Below are 24,324 nucleotides of genomic sequence, written 5' to 3'. Positions count from 1 at the left end.
ATCAATATCGATAATCGATAACGGGCGATTTTAAAACTTGGATGACAATAAAATATAAGGGGGTGAAACATCTGTTGATCCGCATTCATTTCCGGTCAACATCGGGTCTCCATGCTAGTATATATATACAAACTAGGTATAGCAGGATAAGCTATCCGTCTATCTGTTTGGTTTTTCTCTTTCTCTCTCTCTCTCTCTCTCTCTCTCTCTCTCTCTCTCTCTCTCTCTCTCTCTTATATATATATATATATACTCGGGTTTTTTGGGAGTTTTTTTTTATTCAAAAGTAATGGACTAGTGAATTCAACGAGGTTGTTAGATAGTGCTCAATAAAAAGAGCTGATAATACTTGTTTATTGTTATATAAACATGCTCACATCCCGCTGCTACAAACAACCACTTGTTTCAATCAAACAACAGATATCATCAGGCAGCGACTTGACTATTCAAATGTTCATTGAATAATCTGTTTGTAGCAGCGGGATGTGAGCATGTTGATATAACAATAAACAAGTAATATATATATATATATATATATATATATATATATATATATAATTAGCTTAGCAGGGAGACCCGACGTTGTCAGGGATTGAAAGAGGATCAACAAATGTTCCACACTCCCATATTTCTATTGTCATCGAAATCGGTAAAATCTCCTATCTTTAATCAAACCAATTGACCCCCCCCCAACAATGTACTGTTAGGAAGCTTCACATGCCTCCCTGCAGTGACTTAGTCCACAAGACGTTTTCGTCTACAGAGAATCTATTTTTGATTTTATAAAATTATTTGTAAATAATGGCTTTACTTAAAGTTTAAAACGCAAAAGTCAAGTATCATGGTTCAATTGTGCTTTAAAAAGAAGCATTCATTTTGAACGTGTCCCTGTCTTATCAAAGAACCAGCTGTTAATTTCATGAAACAAAATTTACATGATTACTTGAATTAAAGTTAAACGTTCAAACATCAATTACCGTTTTCATCTGCTTCGTTACACATGTTTCCACCACCGGAATCGAATTATCGATCCGATAATTTCGTCAGATCTTACAGATGTGAAAGTTCATTATGGGAAGAAGAAATAAAAAAGTACAGTTTCTTCTTCCTCATAATAAACTTTCAATTCTGTAAGGTTTGACGAAATTATCGGATCGCTAATTCGATTCCTGTAGTGGAAACATGTATAACTAAGTAGATAAAAACGGTAATAAAAATGTTTTGCTCTACAGTAGCATTGAGCACGCTTTTGGGTTTTTATTTTACCAGTTAACATTTAGTTATATATATATATATATATATATATATATATATATATATATATATATATATGTTCAGCATCCGAAAATTTCTGCTTGAATCTTATCCAACAAAATTCAGACAATTTCCATCCTGAAGTCACATAGTTTCGCGATTACGTCTGAGAGTCTCCCCTTAAATGTGCCACGCAAGTATTTCTCATAAAAACATGTCATGTAATAATTGAAATAGCTCTGAGAGATTTTGTGATCATATCATCAGTAGGTGTTAGAATTCTGTTTAATTTTTAGGGGAGTGTTCAGTTTAAACATGTACACGTAAACTGTATAATGAAAGTGTTTTGTTTGTTCTTGTCTTTCCAGGCAAAAGTTGTTACTCCAGTCAGAAAATTCCCCATCCGGCAACTGGCACCTTGTAATTTGTCTTTTATTAACTTGGGTATTGATTTTCGTCGTGTTAATCAAAGGGACACATTCTATGGGAAAGGTAAGATAGAAGCACATTTATTTATTGGAATGAATAAATGCAAAAGCCTTTTTTTTTAAATTTTATCCGAACTATAGTTCTATGAAAACGTGTCAGGCGTGTATAATTCAATGATTTCAACCAAATACTTATATATATATATATATATATATATATATATATATATATATAAGTGTGTGTGTGTGTGTGTGTGTGTGTGTGTGTGTGTGTGTATTATGGCTGAATATAGACCAATTAACATGATGATTAAAAAAAAATTTTTAAATTAAAATAAAGGCTAGCTAACCAGGTTTCGTTCCTCGCTTAACAGAGCTAAATCGATGAAAATTAGGATTAAACAAAAATGTTCATGAATATGGCAGGGGAGAGAAAAAAATAAATAAATAAACGGGTAAAAATTACATAGAAATCAAATTAAGTCCTAAGAAATGTTCTTTCTGCAAGCAATATTGGATCATCTTTGTGGGGGTAAGGGGGCAGTTGACAAACGAATGTTACACAAGAAGGGCTGCCCCTTCTCATGTAAGTAAGAAGGCACACTAGATAAGTGAAAATGATATTAGGAAGAGGCTAGAATCGAACCCTGTATGCAAGTGTTAAAAGATAATGGATAATTGAAATCCTAGGAATGCAGTCGATTGTTAATTATTTTAGAAATAACTAAATATTATTTATGTCAGAGATAGAGCGATTGTCCATTCTTTTAGAAATAACTGGATCGTAAATATGTCAGTTAAAAGAATGGACAATGCGAGTTTATAAAAAAAATGATTAAAAATAGGTTATATATTGAACAATTAAAATTGGAAATTCTTTGTTTGCCGAAAGTGTGTTTGGACAGACATATGTAAAACCCACGTGAAATTTAATCACGTTGGTTAACAGCACACTAAGACAATCTATTTTAACTTTGGCGGAGACAAGTAGTTTTCGCAATATATGGGCATGCATTATGCACTGTAATTCACTGTTCTCCGCACACGCAATAAAAAAAGTGTACTTCTCTCTGCACGACACTGCCACCCACCCCTAATATTTTTTTTTTTTTTTTGGTTTATAGTCTTTGCGGGTGAGTATGCTGACAACATATATAAAGGTTGAACTTGGAGCAAATACTTGGACATTCCCCTACCTCATAAAATGGGGTGTCTATTCCGAAAGCCCTTCTTACCATGGTGAAGTTGGTCGTGTCTATTCCATACAACGTTCTCAACATGAGGAGGTTAGGGATGTCTATTCTGAAATATTAGGACGTTGAGGATTGACCACCAACAACAATCGTAGTTTAATTTTTTACAGGGAAGGGGCATGCTTCAACCGAGCAACGCCGGTTAACGGGTCCTGCTAGTTATTAATATTAGCAATATTAATCCAAGCGATTTACTGACAAAAAAGATAAAATTCTGATTGAAACCTTCTGGTTGGATTGTTTTTAAATTCAGATGTCAACTTCCTATAAAGTTTGCATTAAGTACAATTGCTGCCCAGAAAGCGGCTAATGTTTTGCTAGTATATAAATAAATACACATTGGTTTTTATTATAGAGTGGAGGATTACATTCTTTTGTTGTTGCTCATAAAATTTGTAGTGAAATCGAGATGCGTTAGAAAACGAACGCTAAGAAAACGACAGGTTTGAATAAGTATATCATCTTTCTTTCTCTGCTTCGTTGGGATATGCTCTCCTCTTCACTTCCAAAAGCAAGAAGTTTTCACAGGAATGTGTTAACTCAGTATTTTCCAAGCAATTAAAATCGTTTAAACCCCAAATCTAACACGCCTATGTTAAATTAGTCAACTTTATAAAGCAACGAAATCAGAGTTCTCCAGGGATTCAAACCGGAGCTTGAATGTACAATCTCCTCTTGGCCAGAAGCAGGAAAAAGGAACACTAAAACAATTTACATATAAGCTGTCCTCATCTCTCACACATCTATATACACACTAACAAGAACATGGTAAACCAACGCACACACACATATTCACACTAACAAGTATATATATATATATGGAGAGAGAGAGAGAGAGAGACATACAGAGCTCATTTCCTTGTGCCTGTTATACATAAACATTTTCCTACGAGTTTTATAAACTTTCTCAAATAAATATTTCTATGAAGGGCGTTCGAAAAGTAATGTCTCCTATTTTTATTTCGCCCAAATGGATCAGAGGTGATTGACAATTACATTGTTATGATGACTGAACTTATGCATTCATGACCTGAAAGTTTCATTTCTGTGTTGCAGATATTTAAGGTGTGAGACTCTAAGAAAGACAACCCCTGTCATGGGTGTGCGTCAGAAGCAGAGTTACATCACTGACTTCCAGGCAAAAGTGCACTAAGAATAGACGTGGCTATATAAGAAAATAAATTATGGAGCACAAAAGGTTGTTCGTTTTTATGGTACTGCACCCGTCTTCAAAACTCTTCAACTTATTGAGTAAAAAAATAGGAGGTTTTACTTTTGGAACAACCTCGTAATTAAAAACGACTTTATTGTTACTGTAAAATTATAGTTATATAAATGTATTGTTATTTAATCATATTTTCTTTGTTTTTGTTTTTTGTTTTCCTTAACAAACACTGTTCATATTAAGTTAGCACTTGCTAGCTGGTGACCCTAATATATGCGAATGTTTAATGTATTTTCATTTTAATATGCTTCGTTTCCTTTTTTCGTAACATTTTATAACGTAATATTTATAGACAATATGTATCAATTGTTGGCGTAGTTCTTTACGCTTTTGAAAGATGCTAGTGTCGTCAAAATACATTATTGGAATCCAGGAACTGCGCCACAGATGAAGTATTTCAGTTTATTGCTATTTAAATGAAACATTTTTCTCCATGCAGAATTTCAATCTAATTTTATTGCTAGTGTTAGTCCATTCTTTCATTGTTGCTTTTTAGAGGGACCTATTTCACTATTACTTTAGTATGTGTTTGTATTGTTTCTTTTTTGACTTTAGTAAACTTCAAGTGTAAGCTAAACAGACATCTTGATGCTCAACTCCCTACATGGTGATATATTATGCCTATTCTTCATTATTTATAGTGTGTGTTTCTTTTGGTTAACTGTCTTGATTAACTCTTTTTTACGCGGTGCCACTGATCTTTGCAGCGGGCACATGCTAATCATGGCCGATTATCCTTGATCTCTCGCATTGTCACCAACATTTCTTTACTCAACACTCACATATAAATGTAAGGGATATATATATATATATATATATATATATATATATATATATATATATATATATATACTGGTTGTATGTACTTGGCGTAGCCCGGGAATCTTTTTGCCCCCCCCCTTCTATTTAAACTTTGATATAGCCTTATTTTCTATGATGTCATAGCATATATATATATATATATATATATAAGTGAACGTGTGTGTCTGTGTACATTTCCCTACGCAATAACTCTGTCAATTTTTAGTCTACATACTCGAAATTTGATATACAGGGTACTGAGATCTGGGAAAATCGATATGATTGGTTTTCGACCAGAAATTTGGCTGTTAAGGGGTCAAAGTTCAACGATTTGACCTTTGAGAACTCTACCAAACTCCTCCGACAATTTTGTGTCTAAACACTTGACATTTTAGGTATAGGTTCCTTGGACATGGATCTAACTTAATAACTTGATTTGAATCCAAAACAATAAATGTTAAGGGGTCATAATAGGGGTCAAAATTTAAAAAATTGACCGTGTTTGTGTGTGTGTCTAAATTTCCATACATAATACCTCTCTCAATTTTAAGTCTACAGACTCGAAATTTGATATACAGTGTACTGAGATTTGGGAAAATATTTGTGATCGGGTTTCGGCCAGAAATTTGGCTGTGAAAGGGTCAAAGTTCAACGATTTGACCTTTGAGAACTCTACCACACTTCTCCGACAATTTTGGGTTTAAACACTTAAAATTTTAGATATAGGTTCCTTGGACATGGATCTAACTTAATAACTTCATTTGAGACCAAAACAATAAATGTTAAGGGGTCATAATAGGGGTTAAAGTTTTTAAAAAATTGACCTCTGTGGTCTCTACCAAATTACGGACATAATTTCTTGTCTAAAGATTTGAAATTTTACATAAAGGGTATTCAGAGATAGGGCAAGCTTTTTCATCGATTTGATCGAAAATTTTTAGTTATCAATATATAAATGTATGTATGTATGTATGTTTGCATGTCTACCCAAAACTTTTGACAGAGGCGACGAATTTTACCAAGATCAGTATCGTTTTAAAGTTCGACCTTTCATACGACAAATATCGAAAAATTGGGTAAAAACATTCATATTTTCACCTTCAACTAGGCACTTTTCTACAGGGGAGGGAGTCGCTTTTTAAGCCGATATTTTTTAAAGTTATCCTCTCCTTTAGATTGTGTAGCCTTAATTTAAAGATAACTCACTTCAGGTTTGGCGGTGGTTTTACCCCGTTCTTTCCCTCCTTTGCGGTACGGGTTCGAACCTGCCTTCCTACTACCAATTTTTTTTTTTTTTTGCTTAACAGACGCATCCAAACACCCGGGCAACGCCGGGCTGAAATGCTAGTATATCTATAAAAGTGAATGTGTGTGTGTGTGTGTGTGTGTGTGTACATTTCCCTACGCAATAACTTTGTCAATTTTCAGTCTACAGACTCGAAATTTGATATACAGTGTACTGAGATTTGGGAAAATCTATGTGATCGGTTTTCAGCCAGGAATTTTGCTGTAAAGGGGTCAAAGTTCAACAATTTGATCTATGTGAACTCTACCAAACTCCTCCGACAATTTTGGGTTTAAACACTTTACATTTTAGATATAGGTTCCTTAGACATGGATCTAACGAAATAACTCGATTTGAGCCTAAAACAATAAATGTTAAGGGGTCATAATAGGGGTAAAAATTTAAAAAATTGACCGCTTTATTCTTTTTTCTGTTTGCTCAACATACACCTCCAAACACCCGGGCAACGCCGGGCTGAAATGCTAGTACACATATATATATATATATATATATATATATATATATATATATATATATACATATATATATATATATATATATATATATATATATATATATATATATATAGTGGCGTCCAAAACTAAGGGACAAAATTTTAAAACCTAATATTTGTTAGAAATAATAACTGTGAAAACTGAAATTTTGACAACTGGTAGCCGGTATCATTTATAATAATATACTAAAATTTGAATCATTTGCAAAGGATAGAAAAAGAATTATAACAAAATTTCAGCTTTTCACAGTTGTTATTTCTAACAAATATCAGCTTTTAAAATTTTGCCCCTTAGCTTTAGACGCTACAGTATATATATATATATTGTACCTGACGACATTGGCAGCAAACAAATGAACAGGAATGTGGATTTATTATGATATATATATATATATATATATATATATATATATATATATATATATATATATATATATATATAAACAATTGCCTACAACTACGTATGCGATTATTGCTTTAAGAAGGAATAAAAGAAATAAAAAGAGCAAAGAAAAACTAGAAGGGAAATCAGGAGATTGACATACCATTTATTTTGCTTTTTTCACATCTTTAATTTGTATTTTTTGTTGGTCATTCTGCATGTTACATTTTATTTGTGAATTATATTGCAGGTGATGTATGCAACAGGAACTCTGCCATATCTCCTCCTTCTACCAATGTTAGCATGCGTCTGCTCTCTAGAAGGAGCTCTTCCAGGAGTTAAGTTCTTTCTCACACCTGGCTGGGATGCTTTGCAAAACTTACAGGTAAGTAATTGCAAAAAAAAAAAAAAAAATACAAACTATTATTATTGACTTTAGTTGTAACATTGTGGTTGGATTGCTAGTCACGTAAATTCTATTCCATATAACTAGCTACTGGAGTTGTTTACAGTTTGTAGAGTGGTAAACCGTCTTGAACCAAACTGCACTAAAATTAGATGCCTTATTGACTACTCACATGTGTACATGCAAAAAAACAAAAACAAAAACAAAAACAAAAACTTTAAGAAACAGTCAAATCTAGAACTTTCTACAGAGATGTCTATAAAAGCGTCAGTTTGGTGAAAGAAAGTCTGTGCACACGTTCATCTTTTTATTTTATTTTTCCTTGCCGTGACGTCACTTCGCACATGACTCGGTCATTTGCATACAGCTGCCATATGCGAATCCACACTCTTTTACAATCTATATATATAAAGTAGCCGCATTTGTGTGTGTGTGTGTACAACTCTCCTACAGCACAAACCACTTGACCGATCATGACCAAACCTGACATGATGATGGTCTCCGACTCAGGGATAATGCACAGCATTTTTCAAGATTAAGGTCAAAGGTCAAGATCATAGCCTATGTATATATACTCTCCTACAACCCGCACCATTGGACTGATCATGACCAAACCTGGAATAATGAACGTCCCTCACCTAGGGATAGTGCACACCATTTTTCAAGGTTAGGGTCAAAGGTCAAGGTCATAGCCTTTATATATATATATATGTATATATATATATCTATATATATATATATATATACATATATATATATACTCTCCTATAGACCAAATCTGATATGATGATCTCCGACCTGTGGATGGTGTATACCATTTTTAAAGATCAAGGTCAAATGTTAAGATTGGGTATCTGCTTCGTGGGTACCCAAGCATACAGCAAATTCTCACGCAAAGCGTGGATGTCTTTGCTAGTATGTAATAATATAAGTGTTAAGTTTGTGACAATTTCGTCTTGACATAGACTATCTTAAAAGAAAGAGGTGATACCTGTGAATAGAGTCTCATGACCACATGATAGATCCTATATTACGCCCCCCCTCCCTAAAAAAAAACAAACAAACAAGTGGTAATGCTTGAAAGTATTGTATTATGACCACAGAACGGATACTCCTGAAAAAAAGGTAAAGGTAATGCATGGGAGGATGATACGATGATGAGCAAATATATAATAGACAAAGAGAAAGTAACGTCCGAGAAGATGGTTGGTCTGTTAACACCAGAACAGATATTACACTACCCACGCTCCAAAGGAAAAGGTAATGCCTAAGAAGATGATAGTGGTGTATTTTTTTTTTAAATTAGGAAAAATATGTGAATGGAAGGAACATATTTTTCCTATGTAATGTGAATGTGTTTAAATAATCGATTGCGACAATTTATACAAATTATTTATTATTATCACTTATGTTTTAATTCATGTTTTGAAACATGTCGTAAACCTTGAATCTATGACGTCATTCCAGAACTATATTTATTTTTGTTATGGCAATGCTTTCGGCTCTAATTATGAAAAAAAAAAAAATCCAAATAAGTCAATTGGTAGAACCTCAGACTAAAAGTTTAAGTTATTTTGTTTAACGTTTCTGAAGGACATGTGGCGTGATGGTTAGGGTACTTAGAAAAAAGTATTGTGTTTGTGATATTCTCCTGAAGGTTGACGGTTCAAATCTCAGTATGGATGACCGAAAAATACAATTGCGGATTACTTAGGACTACTTAGGACCTCTATCCAGTCATGGCTGACAGAACGAGAGCATGAAGTAAATAAAGGGTTCCGTTCGAAATTTCATCCAAATTCCCAAGTTCGGCAGAAACATCCCTGAGTTCAACAAGATACATCTGCAGAAGGTTGGAGGTTACATCAACCGAAATCTTGTGAAATGACACTAAATATGAAAGCAGTAGCTCGAAGAATCTAAATAATACGGTTATTGGGTTTCGGTTTACAGTTGTGGCATCTGCTTTATTTGTTCGGAATTATTTACTATTTAATGAAACATTCTCCTTTTCTAAAAGTAAGATCAATGATGTTTCAAAATTCCGTAATGTGTTTATTACGTTTTTCAAAATTTGTCACTGACTAACCTACACAGCCTCTATTTATATTAGATACTTTGCTGTAGTAAAACAACACTTACTCTAGTTGAACTAGCTTCTTCTAAAGGAGAAAGCTTCATGGGAATATCAAATTCACAGTCTGCACTTGTATGTCCCCGTCAGGGAAGATGACAGCATTAGTCTTATTTTATCTTTATTTACTTTTCCCTCAGTTATTGCACAGAGGTGTTGACGTCCTCCTACATACAGCGCCTGGTATTCCCAAATGACCAGGTTCAATGTTACTAAATTTCGCTGATCTAATAAGAACCGATGCGTCAACGTGATTATGCTGCATTTATATGAAATATGTGTTAGATATTAATTCAGTAAGTTTTCTAATATTTTAACTTCTGTCGATATTAAAGGGGTAAAACGAGAGAAATAGGGGGCAGTAAAAAAAAAAAAATGGTGTTATGAGTGAAAAAGTATCTAGTATTTTCTTTTTAAATGATGTAAGCAAATTATAAATTTCTTCATCCCCATCCCTAAAAAAAAGAATCATACCTAAAATATAGTGGGTAGCTGTGTTTTGATAAATATCGCTTGTCAGTTTCCGTTTTCAAAGCCGGAAGTCGTCACAAAGAAACTTTTTAATTAAACTATTTCGCAAACTTAGATTATTTTATGAGTTTAATGTGAATCAACTTAGTAAAATTACACCCTGCTTTTTATTGCTTTCTGATTCCAGGTCTGGTCCGATGCTGCCAAACAGCTTTTTTTCTCACTCGGATTAGGCACCGGGAGTTTTTCTATGATGGCGGGTTATACACATTTTCATTCGAACTGTTTCCGGTGAGGTTTTTATTTATTTATTTATTTATTTATTTTAATCTCGTTAAATTTTGGAATCTTTACACTAGAGATCAATGGTATATTTGTGGTAGGTTAGGAAATAGATAAGTGAGATGAACTAACATGGAAAAAATGTATAGGCTTGTATCAGCTACTTTCTATCTCCGTTTCATTCAACAGTACTTATTTAGACTTGAACTTATTTAGAAAAACAAAAAAATGTCGAAATTATTATCATCACTTCCAATGAAGGTCACTTCGACGTATTAAAACGTTACCAATACAAAGACAAAGAAAAACAACAAAAAAAAAATCAATGAGAAGAGAAACGCCTTGGTGGATAGAAAAAAAAATACAAGAAAGTTTATTAAGAAAAGAAAAACGAAACTTAGAACTACAAAACAGTTCACAAAATGTCTGCTGATAAGATTTTGCTCTTAGCTGCAAAGAAAGTCCTTTGTGTGGTAACAACTATGAAAGATAGAATGACAGATGGGTTGAGAAGACCTTTTTTTTTTACTTACTGCTGTAATATGAGATTTCAACCAACGTAGATTTTTTTTTTAGAAAAGTCGAAATCCTTAAGCAAAGTCGAAAAGACACCGCTCTCTTTGTTTGTAATTTAAGCTTATATTTTGTAATGTCGTCTATTTTAAAATAAAAGTTTTCTCGAGTAGATTAGTTAAAATATCTGCAAACAAAGATAACTTATCTGAAATAATGTTCCGAGAGTGTTCTTTTATAGAGCGGAATATATTTCCTCATTTTCTGAAGGAAACCCTGAAAAAATATATTTAGTTCTTCGTATAATAACGTTCTCTGAAGAGGCAAAAAGTCCGGTAAAAAAACAAACGTCCTCGTTCCTTCTTTGAATTTGATCAGAATAGAAATATCCTTTTCTTTTGACTTAGATAAACTGCAGCTTAAGACGTATCCATTTTCTTCAGGCCTTAGGAAAAAATATCTAGTTCATAGTGATAGACTCTTCCAATTCAATCTATCCTAGTGTATCAATTCAATCTATCCTAGTGTATCAATGCAATCTATCCTAGTATCCCTCATGTGTCTTTTCTCTTGCAAGCTGGTATTTTTCCGACATATTTAACTGCCAAGTCCGCAACATATTTCTTGTGTTTACTTGAAGTAGATTTCTCTCAGCGAGATACGATTTGTCACGTAACTTAGACGCAATCACCTCAACATTTTAAACTTCGCCAGGTAATTTGGGCGAGTTCACTTCAACATTTTAACGTCCTGTTCAGGCGGAGAGAAGATAGAACGTCAACACATTTCAAGTGTCAGGTCTAAATTGCCAACTTCAGCTTGAATTTTATCACAAAACGCGAGAATGCGCAGATCAATCAACAGGCAGAAATTAGTCACGTGACCAACAGCATCAGTAGCAGTGAAGTGAATTCAAGAAACAGGAAGAAGGAGAAAAAAAGAGAAGAAGAATAAATATACCCCCCTCCAATTTCTACAAATAAAGAAAATCCTTTATGGTGTACCTATTTGTCACGGCATGAAAGTCTTATATTCCAAAAAAAAAAAATCACAAAAATTGATAAAGTATTTTTTTATTTATTTAATAAAATCAAATTTTACGATTTTTAGCGGTTAAATATTTTTAACAGGCATTGATGAGCAGTTGCTTTTGGAGAAGTTGTTAAAGGGGAAGTAACAAGGAATGAATTTCGAATTCAATTAAATATAGTGACTGGTTTTTGTCGCATTGAGCAAATCATAAAATTTGATTTTATTAAATAAAACAAAAATACTTAATCAAATTATCTGATTTTTGGAATATGCCATCTCCATTCCTTGACGGGTGCGTACATCATTTTCTGCATTTTCTCTACTTAGTGCAAATCTAAATAAGTATGCATTCAGCTAAGTCTTTCCTCTTTTTTCATCTTCTCTTCTTTCTTTTGTACTGTAGGAATGACGTTTCAGTAAGATCAATTGCTTTCTCTGAGGTCCACAAACGTAAAACAGAACATGCGGCCGCAGCCGAGATTGAACTCACTATACGAGTTCGTAGTATAATTTAAATCTTGTCCGTAGCTGAATACTTGATGCTTTGCCATGGTTATCAGGGGTATTTTTTTTATTGTACGCCATCACTAGATGGGTTGCCTACCACGGTTTAAGAGAGGCCCATCTACCCTCGAGAGAAGGATAGACTGCGCCAGTTTCCCAACCTGGTATTTTACCTCACGGTACATACGCTCATCTAGTACTGGTTAGGCTCAATGTTGTTTAACTTTGGTGATCTGGCAAGAGGCGATGACTTTCGAAAATATCGGCAAAAAAGTGACCCTTCCCTATAGAAAAGTGCCCAGTTGAGGGTGAAGGAATTAATCTTTTTTGTTAATTTGTCGTCCGAAGGGTTGAGCTTCAAAATGATACCGATATCGTGAAAATCCGTCGCCTCTGTCGAAAGTTTTAGGCAGACATACATACATACTTACATACATACATACATTTAAACTAACAGGTGAGATGTATATTATAGATTATTGTATTGTTGTTGACATTTTCTGTTCTGAAATTAAATTGTCTCCCCCTGTTCGTAGATCTTCAAAATGAAAACAAAAAATTGACCCCAGAACCGTAATGATACACAAATGTCAAATTTATATTTGAAAAAGAAAAAGAGAGGGAGGAAAGAGTGGAACGTGTCTTTCAAATGGTTGGCATTTGCGGAATTTATCTCTAATATTCTAATTTAAATGTCATATTTTTGGATAAATGCATTTATTTCATTTAATACAAATGTATGTTTAAAAAAATTATTCATTTGAGTATTTGTAAAAAGGAAAACATTCAATGGCGTTTATTTTGCTTTCCATTTTTATTTTTTTAAATGTTCACTATTATTTCTGTAAATAAAGATATTCCAGATTTTCTTATATATTCACCTATTTTTTTTTTTTGTGTGTGTGTGCATAAAATACAAAAATACACAGGCAACTGAATTTCGACGTAAACCGCTGATTGCAGAACACATTGTTAGGCGGAAGTGGCAACACTTGAGTGTTAAGTTCTTACATCGAATTTTTTATTGATGCCGTTATGTAAATTACTTGAACGGCTGTAAATAAATAAGTAGAACCTCCTGCTAGACTTGCTTGTATACTTGGCAAGGTTAGTCCATTTTATGGTTGAGTAGCCGGTGTTTCTCTTACAGACGTCCCCCTCATATGATAAGGCCGCTTGTCCTACTCTACATTTCTGAAATCGATACGTAATTACTCATATTGATTTCAGAGTCAATGGCACAAATAAAATATATTTTTTTATAATGCATTGCATTATAAATCGAACCTAATCGATATTAAATCCACAATAAAAAAGCTTCTTCTGTGAGTAGAAAATGTGGTTAAATTTTTATCTCTATATAAATAAAATGAACTCATTTTTTCCCGTGGGATTTTGACCTTAATAGGATTAAAAATCAAGATATTTCATGCAAATATAATATGCACAAACGACAGAACAATATCTGAGGTGTGTTATAGGCTTATTATTTCTCAAATTCCTCGATAATCTTAGATTTCTATACTTTTTCTGCTGAGAAGTCACGGCCAAAATCGGTTAAGATCAATGGAAGTGGTAAAATATTTTCTCTCTAATAAATTCCTCCTCCTCCTCCTGCCACCACTTAACACCGTTTGGGGATCGTTCACAAGGAACAGTTGAGAAGAGAACACCGGTTTGGCTTCATAGTTCTTTCATGTGAAGTTATTTAAAATCACTAAACTAAGCTGCAGTGCTCTGTGGCGTAGTGGTTAGCGTGCTGGACAATTCACATTATATTTTCACGTTCGCGCCGACCTACCGTAGTCGTTTTTTTTTTTTTGTTGTTTTTTTTTTTGTTTTTCCTAAACAACTGGAATGGACTTTTCTTGGTGGCCGAACTGTTAACGTTGCAGATGTTTTTTTTTTGTTTTTTTCACACTTTATTTTCCTACTTTTACTCATGACTCCGGGTTTGATCCTTCCTACTTACCTACCCTAACATTTTTTAAAACTCCCCCCCCCGTCCCGGAAACAAACACTCGGGCAACGCCGGGTACCCCCGCTAGTATATAATAATGTCAGAATCTTGTCGCGTCTTAGAGCGGCACTTACAATGAGGAAGTTCATCCGGCTTCCTCTGAAGGAGGAAGTTTCAAGGGAATACTAATTTTACATGCGGCCTCCAGTTACATATGCATTCCATTCAGGCGAGATGATTTTTACGGTGTTAGTTTTTGCAGTTTCTTGCAGGAAGGTGTCACCATCCTTCCACATATGGTGCCTGATATTCCCAAATGGTCACCCATCTGAAAATGACCAGGCTCAATGTCGCTTAACTTTGATGATCTAATGAGAACCGATGTGTCAGTGTGATGATGGCAAAAGCAATGCTTGTCAATCCATTGTTGCTGAGCATCATTCATTCATTCCAAATGTATCAGGTGATTATTGTTGGCATTAGTTTCTTCGATATCTTTCTAGTTAGAATTCTTTCTATATAGAAAGACATCGGGTACTTACAGGAGGGACCACGTAAAGGTTGACAATATCCTAAGTGAAAGTGCTTCTGTGGAACGAACTGGATCTGGACTTGGCACGCCCAGGTTATCAGTCTATGTCATTAAGCACTTAACCTCTGTCACCTTCCCCTATCCGTTGTTTGACACAAGGCCAACACTAGTCTTTTATTCTTCCTACTCCTATTGCTTTCACCTGATTTTAAATTTCACCCATTTTATGATCCATTATTCTTCTTTGGATCATCTTTAGCCTTACTTGCATTCTGCTTCCTAAGTGAGGTTCAGTTTATGGTTACATCTCAACATATGACCAATCCAAACGCAGCATGTGTCCAAGCCATTAAACTGCCGGCACTATATTGCTTCCATTTTGTTTTGACGATGGCGTTAATGGTGAGAACCTTATTTGAAAGTATCGCGGAATGTAGTGTAGTTGCCATTACACACAACTTTTACAGAAGCTTTGTACGGCTCCAAGTGCCGGCTGTTGGAAGAGGAAGCAGAAACTTTAAACATTTAGAACTGAAGTTTACTTATTATTTTATCTGTTATGTCATGGATCCTTGCACAAAGATTCATAAAGTATTAATTGAAATTCAATTATAAATGGCACTCTTCTGGAGTTTGAAGGTTCAATCCTTAGTGTGGATGATACTAAGAATATCACTGTGAAGAAGGTTGGAGGTTACATCAACCAAAACATGTTGAGAATAACACTGAAGGTGAGAACAGAATCCAAATTATCCGTACTCATCAAAGAAATTTAGAAATATAATATCAAATCGGTATGAACGAAAATGGAAATTTTAAATACGAATGAATTATGTTGGTGCTGTATCTTTTTACTTCTTTCATGTCATATATATATATATATATATATATATATATATATATATATATATAATCCAAGGTAAAATCCGATGTAGGATGGTCAAAAATGGGATCCAAAAGCGCTCAATACCGAAGTAGAGCTAAATGTAATTTATTATTATTATTATTTATTTTTTATTATTATTATTATTATTATTATTATTATTATTTATTATTATTATTATTATTATTTTCTTTTTACCTTTTACCTTTTTACTGTATGAGAATATCTGACGAAGCAGGTCGGACGATTCATCTATGTCTGCTGAAACAAATTGCAATGTTCTGTATTCACTGAAGGTCAAAAAAATAAAGCTTTGGGTAGAGCACTGTCGTAAATAATCTCACTCACTACTTAATTGGCTGAAAAATGCGAAGCTCCCTGTTTGTTTGTTTACAAACAGGCGGTTTTAGCACTGTAAAAGTGGTGGACGGATGTTTGTTTAAATAGACATTCGGACAGGTTATTTGCGGGCATCGCTTCCGCGGTCGAGTGAGAGAACTGCCAACTGTCAACACGACGGTTCTAGATTCAATCCTTGGCTTGGGAGTGGTGCTAGTCTAGCGGCACTGATGAGTTGTGATACAACGAAACAGGACTGTATGTCGATGACTACAAATATATTTTATATGTGTGTGTGTGTGTGTGTGTGTGTGTGTGTGTGTGTGTGTGTGTGCAAATTCAACTCTTTATTAATCATTACATATTTTTTTTATCTTTCTTATGAACACCGTATATGTTTTATCAATCATAACACAGCACACAAAATGGCGACGTGGTTGCTAAAAACAATTATAGAAATAAAACATCAAATATTCTAATTTTAAAACTTTCTTTTCAGGGTTTCACTCTTAGCGGTTACAGTCAACTTCATTGGTACAGAAATCGCAGGTCTTTTTATGTTCGCTGTTTATGGAGTCTTTACAAAACATTACAAAATTCCATTGACCAGTTTAGAAATTCCAGGTAAATTATATGGATAAAACCATATCCATTCTCTATTTCCTTTTACCAGATTTTTTTTTTTTCAAAATTTCAAGAATAAACATTTTTATATTTTAGCATGTATTTTGTCGGTTTTATAAGAATACACGATAACAGTATAAAGTTCAAATGATTAAAACAATAAATAAACGTAACAATCTTAATGGAGATATTTATTTAAATACTAGCAAGTCTTTCGGCGTTGCCCGGTCGTAAAATACGCTTAAATATGATAGTTTCATCCATACATAATGCGTATCTATTATTATAGAGACAATTTTCTATCGATTATTTTATTGAACCTAATATATATTATATTTTATTTTATATATATATATATATATATATATATATATATATATGCCTCGGGTACCATTAGCTACAATCGAAACCCTCATTCCTTAACATCTGAGCCAGGCCCATGCGCATATATTTATTTATTTCTGTAGAAATATATTTTCTTATGACATATACTAATCCTTATTTAAGAAGCTCAATGTTATTACAGAGCAATATAGTGAATAAATGACAAAAAACTCTATTCCAAAATTCATGATGTTGACCATCTTATTATTTATTCCTTTAATTCAGTTGACATTTACAAATCTGGACAGTATCTGTTTTATAGCGCAAAACCAATCAGTTAATTATTATATCAATCAGTTAATCTATTATGCCCTTAACTCATCAGAAGAAATAGCAACAATTAAGCCTTCAAAAGGAAATAAAGTGTGATTTGACATGATTAAAATCCGAAAATTGGAAGACAAGCTGCAAATACCTTTAATATGTTTCCATTACACCATGGTCAACATCATGAATTTTGGAATATTTTATATATCGATCCTGGCTTGAGGTAGTTGCTTGTCTAGTTGCACTGATGAGCTGTGAAACAGCGAAACAGTACTGTATGTGAATGACTATAATGCTCCCTATCTTGGGTTAAGCGTATTAGGAAGTGATATACAAATTACCATTTGCATATAAAGGGATGCTCTTTGTGTAAACACATTGAGCTTAGGTATTTGGACAATGTCAAAACATTGTTAATTCACTACCCACATAGTAGCAGCAAAATAGCGCAACGGTTAGAACTTCCGACTGTTGTTTAGGCGGGTTTCGATCCTGGCTTGAGGTAGTTGCCTGTCTAGCCACACTGATGAGCTGTGAAACAGCGAAACAGTACTGTATATGGATGACTATATATATATCACTGCCCCCTTACTAACATCCCTACATACATTAGTGAAGAGGTTAAGCGATAAGGAAGAAAAGTAGAAACGAAAACAGGAAGAGATGAAGAATGTATATATATATATATATATATATATATATATATATATATATATATATATATATATATATATATTGAGTAAAACGATTCATAATTTTGAATTAAAAATCAGTTTCAAAACAACAAAATCCATTAGATTGTACGATCATTTCAGAAACGATGTTCATTTTATTTAAATTGGCAATGAATATTGACAATTAAAAATTTTGTCCTTTAAAAACAAAGTCTCCTCATCATCAAAAATAGGGGAGGGGGACAGTTACTATTTGTGCTGATGAGGAGACTTTGTTTATTAAAGAACAAAATTTTTGTCAAATAATTGTCAATATTCATTGTCATTTTAAATAAAATGAACATCGTTTCTGAAACGATCGTACAATCTATTGGATTTTTTTTCCTTTTTCTGTTTGGAACTGATTTTTAATTCAAAATTATGAATCGTTTTACTCAATATTAAAATAGCTCTCGGATATCTATACCTATCGAACTTATTATATATCTACATTACAATGAGCATTGTTTTCTTTTAATTGTATTAATACATTTACTAGTACATTTAAATAAAGTCTGCTCTTTAGACACCAGGTCTAATTCTCTCCCCAAAAAAGATATATATATATATATATATATATATATATATATATATATATATATATATATATATATATATATATATACACCAAAGAGATATATATATATTTACTAAATGAACAAATTTGGCATTAAATAACCCCATATATATATATATATATATATATATATATATATATATATATATATATATATATATATGGGGTTATTTAATGCCGAATTTGTTCATTTGGTAAAAGCTTTTATGCTTCAGGTTCTTTATATCTTCAAATGGTGTTTGGCCTGGTTGTTTTGTAGAGGATTATTATTTTTTTTGTCGTTGGCTTTGAAGAACATGATTGAGTTTTGTCAAAGGGAAAGGATAAATAATAACATCAATGTTTGGTGTATTTTAGGTCAGAAGGCCGGTATCTTCAGACACCCTGATCTGTTAGCACCATTAGACTGTTTAAGTGAGTTGCGTTCGTAGTAGTACAAGAATCTGTGCGAGAAAAGTTTTTTTCACTGCTTGACAGGAAATTGCATGTGTGTATTAAGTAGTAATACCAATTTATTGCTGCTAGATGATTTCGATGCAGCGAGTTGTTGCCACATTCGCATAAAGAACACATGTTGCAATTCTTTGAGAGTTCACGTATCAGTGTAGGTAAGACTGGTATTACTTTCTCCAACGCAGATTCCATTGAGATTTAAACTGGGTTGCGAAATATGGTTCATTCTGGCATGGAGACAGGATACGTCATAGGTGCTTGTTAGGGAATCTGTCGGGTCGTTTGAGTACAGTCTTTTCATAGACGTTTGCGTAAACGTTTTTCTTTTGCATTGGCTTGTTGTTGAGTACGTGTTATGTTCACGCCTGTGTATTGCCACTTTTGTAGCACTAGTCGGACGTATAACATCAACGTTGAGTAGTCCTGAAAGTGTCTAATAGTTTATCAGAAAAAAAAGTAGCTAATGATCCCTATCTTTTTTTCATGGTAGGTGCTTGACTGAGCTCCAATCCAAGCCCCCCATCCCTCTGTAATAAAATATTCACAACGAATCTTATCTTGCTAAAATCACTGCAAATAATTTTTCTTTCTCTTCTGTACACATAAAACTAAACAAAACTTCCATGAGCAAAGCTTCTTTCCATAAACTACCCGTTTGTGGAACACAATACCATGAGGCTGCTTCCCAGTTGACAGCATGATCGTTTTCGAGTTCAATGTTAGCAAATCTTTGTTGAGCCGCTATTTTAAAATAATCAAGTTCTGTCCAGTCTCAACTATTCTTACCAATCTCTACATAGTCTCACTGTCCACCTGACAAATGCATTAACTCTTATCCTCGAGTGGCTTTGGGCCTTCATAAGATGTGACTTATATAAACAAAAAAAAAAACCAAAAGAAAACCATGATATTAGACCTTAACACAAATTAGTTTCGATAAAAATTTACACATTTTCCATTGCAGATTTTGGCGGTTTTTAAATCTATATATATTAATAGGATAGTGTGTGTTATTTATTTTGTGTCACGCTTACATCCGAGTGACTGTCGTTTAATTGTTATTGACTTCCATTTCTTGTAATAAATAATTTTCCAAGAATTCTTTATACATTTTCATTTCGGTTTCGAATATAGCTGGTAGCAGTCCAGTAATCTATGTTCTTAAATAATTTTATCAAGAATTTTTCATATATATATATATATATATATATATATATATATATATATATATATATATTTTCTCATAAGTTTCAGTTTCGGTTTCGATTCAAGCTGATGTACCCAAATCATATTTAATTTTTGAAATCGCAACTTTATATATAAAAATTGATAGAACATTAACTCTATAATAATATATACGAAATCTGCAAAAATTAAAATATCATATTTAAGCGTACTTTACAATCAGGCTACGCCGGGCGTCCCTGCTAGTTTAGATAAATACTTTTGCAGTTTTAACAAAAGAGCTACAATAATATCAGATTGTCTCCATTTATGCTGAACATCTACAGAATGCCAACATCAATATATGACATATGAATGAGTCCCCTGTGGAATATCCACAGGTCCTGCTAGTTTTAATAATAATATCGAATAATCTGATACAAGATGAGCAGTTGTTTTGGTATACTCATCACACAATCTGCATTTTGGTTCACACCATTTACTGACTAGGAGTTCTCACACAGGTCATCATTAGTAACTACTCACTGATAATAACTGGTGGTATTCCCTGAAGTCTAAATGATAACAAGTCTCCCCAGATTTCCAGTACTCTTAACCTCTTTCAATAATCATTGCAAATGATTTCAAATTATCTCAAAAGCCGCTTACCATTGGTTTCTTACTCGTAATGGTCATAGATTTGGGTGGCAATAACCCTCTCCTGGTTCAAGTACTCTCTGTACTAGTGTTGTAACGCTATCCAACATGCTGTAGAATGCGTATACCGAAAATTCATTTCAATAAGAAGTGTATCTGGCGACGGTATGCAAGAAACAAAATAAAATAATTATTAGATATACTAAAAGGTCATTTAAATAAACTTATGAACTTAATATCAGACACCTGCATGGGAAAAAACAACAAACATGATCGATTGACAAAAAGTAAGTTAAATGTTGGATGTTTGAACGGTTACCTTTGGCAAAAAATATACACAGGTGTAATCAAGTTGAACCAAAGTCAAGTCAGTTCAGTGAAATGATTATCACTGAATAAAACGCTCTTGGAGTGTGGTTACAGTAATAATGCCGTCCCAAAGGAGCATTTGAGGTGGTCAAAAATGGTTATATAATGAGAATTTAAAATGGAGAAATGGATGCATCTCTTCTTCTAACAACAAACTATCCATCATAATCACTCAGAGTAAAGATATATATATATATATATATATATATATATATATAAAGCATAATTAATTTACTCACATAAAATTAATATACGAAAGTATAAATTTATGCGTAAACTTTAAGTATTTACTTCAAAAGTGCTCAATACGTAGGTAGAGCTAGTTAGTAAGTTATAAAATATATATTGCGATTAAGCTACACTGAATATTCCGCGTTTCATCCACTCTAGGACTCTTCAGGCTTATGCGCGAATTTTGTGGTTGTTTTGTCGTTTTTATATACGACAAACAACCACAAAATTCGCGCATAAGCCTGAAGAGTCCTAGAGTGGATGAAACGCGGAATATTCAGTGTAGCTTAGTCGCCATATATATTTTATAACTTACTATATATATATGTGAATCAAGGGAGATGACTATTCAATCAAGGGTTGAAGGGATTCCCTTCAACCCTTGATTGAATAGTCATCTCCCTTGATTTTTTTTATAGAGTAAAATTAAATGAAAACAAAAGAAATAAATTTCAACCCTTGATTGAATAGTCATCTCCCTTGATTCACAGACGCAACAAGTATTTTAAACACCAACTGATTTATTTTAACGTTCTCCTAACGTCATTTTTTGTTCTATATTTCACGGTATCACGTGGCAAACTCTATAGCTGCTTTTCCAATTTTGAACACTCTTCCGCTGTCTTCTCTTGAAAAAGGACTAATAGGTCTGAAATATATTGAGATTTATAACACCATTGAATACAACAGAAAAAAAAAATTACTGTTGTTTAGAGTTAAAATTTGTGTGAAAAAGAAAAAACAAACAACAAAAAAAAAAGAAATTTATTTCTTTTGTTTTCATTTAATTTTACTCTATATAAAAAAAAATCTCGCATTGTTCTTGGCTTTTAATTTTACCCTATAATTTTCTTCAACAATGCTTCAAGCAAACTACAATCTACTTATATATATATATATATATATATATATATATATATATATATATATATATATATATATGTATATATGTATATAAAGAGAACTTTTTTTTAAAAAAGCGACAATATAAAGATATATACTAATGCATATAAATTTAACCGTTGATTCAATAGGGAGATTACATCAATTAGGGGCGCGGAATAAATATGCTCTTTATACCTAGGTATTTCAAGCCTAATGCTTCTTATCAGAAGAGGAGAGAAGGCGTGACGTCTAGTGATAAATACACTTTTAAATAATTTCTCTAATTCTTTGTGATTTTCCCATATATATATATATATATATATATATATATATATATATATATATATATATATATAGTGTTATAATGGTATAATTCCAGAGGAAATCCGGGTATGAGAGCTCAATGTGATAAACAGAGCAATAACATAAAAATATAACACGGAAAATTACATAATTGTCGATGCAATAATTTATTTCAACCTTATGGTATTTTCAAGCATCTAAACAAAACAATTACATTTTTGATACTCAAAGAGTATCAAAAATCTAATTGTCTAGTTTAGATGCTTGAAAATACCATAAGGTTGAAATAAATTATTGCATCGACAATTATGTAATTTTCCGTGTTATATTTTAATATATATATATATATATATATAAGAACAAATAGTTAATAAAACATATTAAAAAACACTTTGAAAAAGAGTTAAAAACATATTTAATTTTAAAAAGAAACACTAAATAAGTGGATAGTCCTTAATCCGCAGAGTTTCGAAGAAATACTTTCCTTCTCATCAAAGGGTAGGATTTAGCGAAATGCGGGATAGGATTTTGCTTGCAAAAATATTTGATGAAACTACAAGTAAGTCATAGATCTTACTTGATAAAAAAAATGAAGTAGAGGGAATAGGGTGAATAAAAAAGTGATTTCATGTGAATGGATAGTCTGGTGAAGGGTAAAGTATCCAATGACGGTAAAATCCAAAAATGCAGAATCCAAGACAGTTAAATTTCGATTCGCACAAGTAAATTCCAAGGGAATCGCGTCATTGGGAGATGATTCAAAGTAATTCAAAAGGCAGAAATCCGTGGAATAATTCACAAATAGGTACAAGGAAACGGGAATGAAGTTCAATAATATTATTAAAAGAAAGATAAAATGTGCGTAAAAAAAACAAAAAAAAAAACATGTAAGAAATGTAAAACTCGACTGTCGGGACGAGGCTTAATACAGAAAAACAAACAAACAAACAAAAAAAAAAAAAATATATATATATATATATATATATATATATATATATATATACAGTGATGATCATATTTATTGGCACGGTAAAATAAAAGTTAAATTTTGTCTAATAAATTCTAAAAAAGGGATTAAATTAAAGAAAATAACAAAGTATATTATGTATTTTTAACTGGCCTTTCCGACGCAGCAATCGGATTTTAGAAAAAATAAATAACAAAGGAACAACAAACATAATTGCAAAAACCCCTTGTTCAAAATTATTGGCACGATTTATTTAATAATCAATTGTCTAGCCTTTGGCCTTGATTACCTTCCTCAGTCGCTTTTCATAGTTTACAACCAAGTTGTTGCACTCTTCAGTAGTAATTTTAGCCCACTCTTCCTGACAATAATCCTCCAATTGAATAAGATTCTTAGGCTTCCTTTGCATTACCCTCAATTTTAATGTTCTCCATAAATTTTCAATTGGATTAAGGTCTGGGCTTTGTGATGGCCACTCCAAAACATTAATATGATTGTCCTCAAGCCATTTCTTAGTCAGTTTAGCCGAATG

The 24,324-nt window shown here is 32.8% G+C and overlaps 1 protein-coding gene across 4 annotated transcripts in view; it reads left to right on the top strand.

Annotated features, from left to right (window-relative positions):
- The window catches only part of LOC145291281 (uncharacterized), a 682,583-nt gene that overhangs the window by 436,922 nt on the left and 221,337 nt on the right, over nt 1–24,324 (top strand). For all 4 annotated transcript variants that reach the window (XM_080136928.1, XM_080136924.1, XM_080136927.1 and 1 more), the window contains exons 6-9: nt 1,623–1,746; nt 7,393–7,527; nt 10,341–10,444; nt 16,698–16,822. In XM_080136928.1, coding sequence (XP_079993054.1) covers nt 1,623–1,746; nt 7,393–7,527; nt 10,341–10,444; nt 16,698–16,822 — 488 coding nt within the window. The remainder of the gene's footprint in view (nt 1–1,622; nt 1,747–7,392; nt 7,528–10,340; nt 10,445–16,697; nt 16,823–24,324) is intronic.

This window comes from Euprymna scolopes, chromosome 12 (genome assembly GCF_053919585.1).
Source record: "Euprymna scolopes isolate OS-2025 chromosome 12, ASM5391958v1, whole genome shotgun sequence".
NCBI lineage: Eukaryota > Metazoa > Mollusca > Cephalopoda > Sepiida > Sepiolidae > Euprymna > Euprymna scolopes.
The sequence above is the reverse complement of the archived record's forward strand: the minus strand, read 5'-3'. Positions and strand labels throughout refer to the sequence as shown.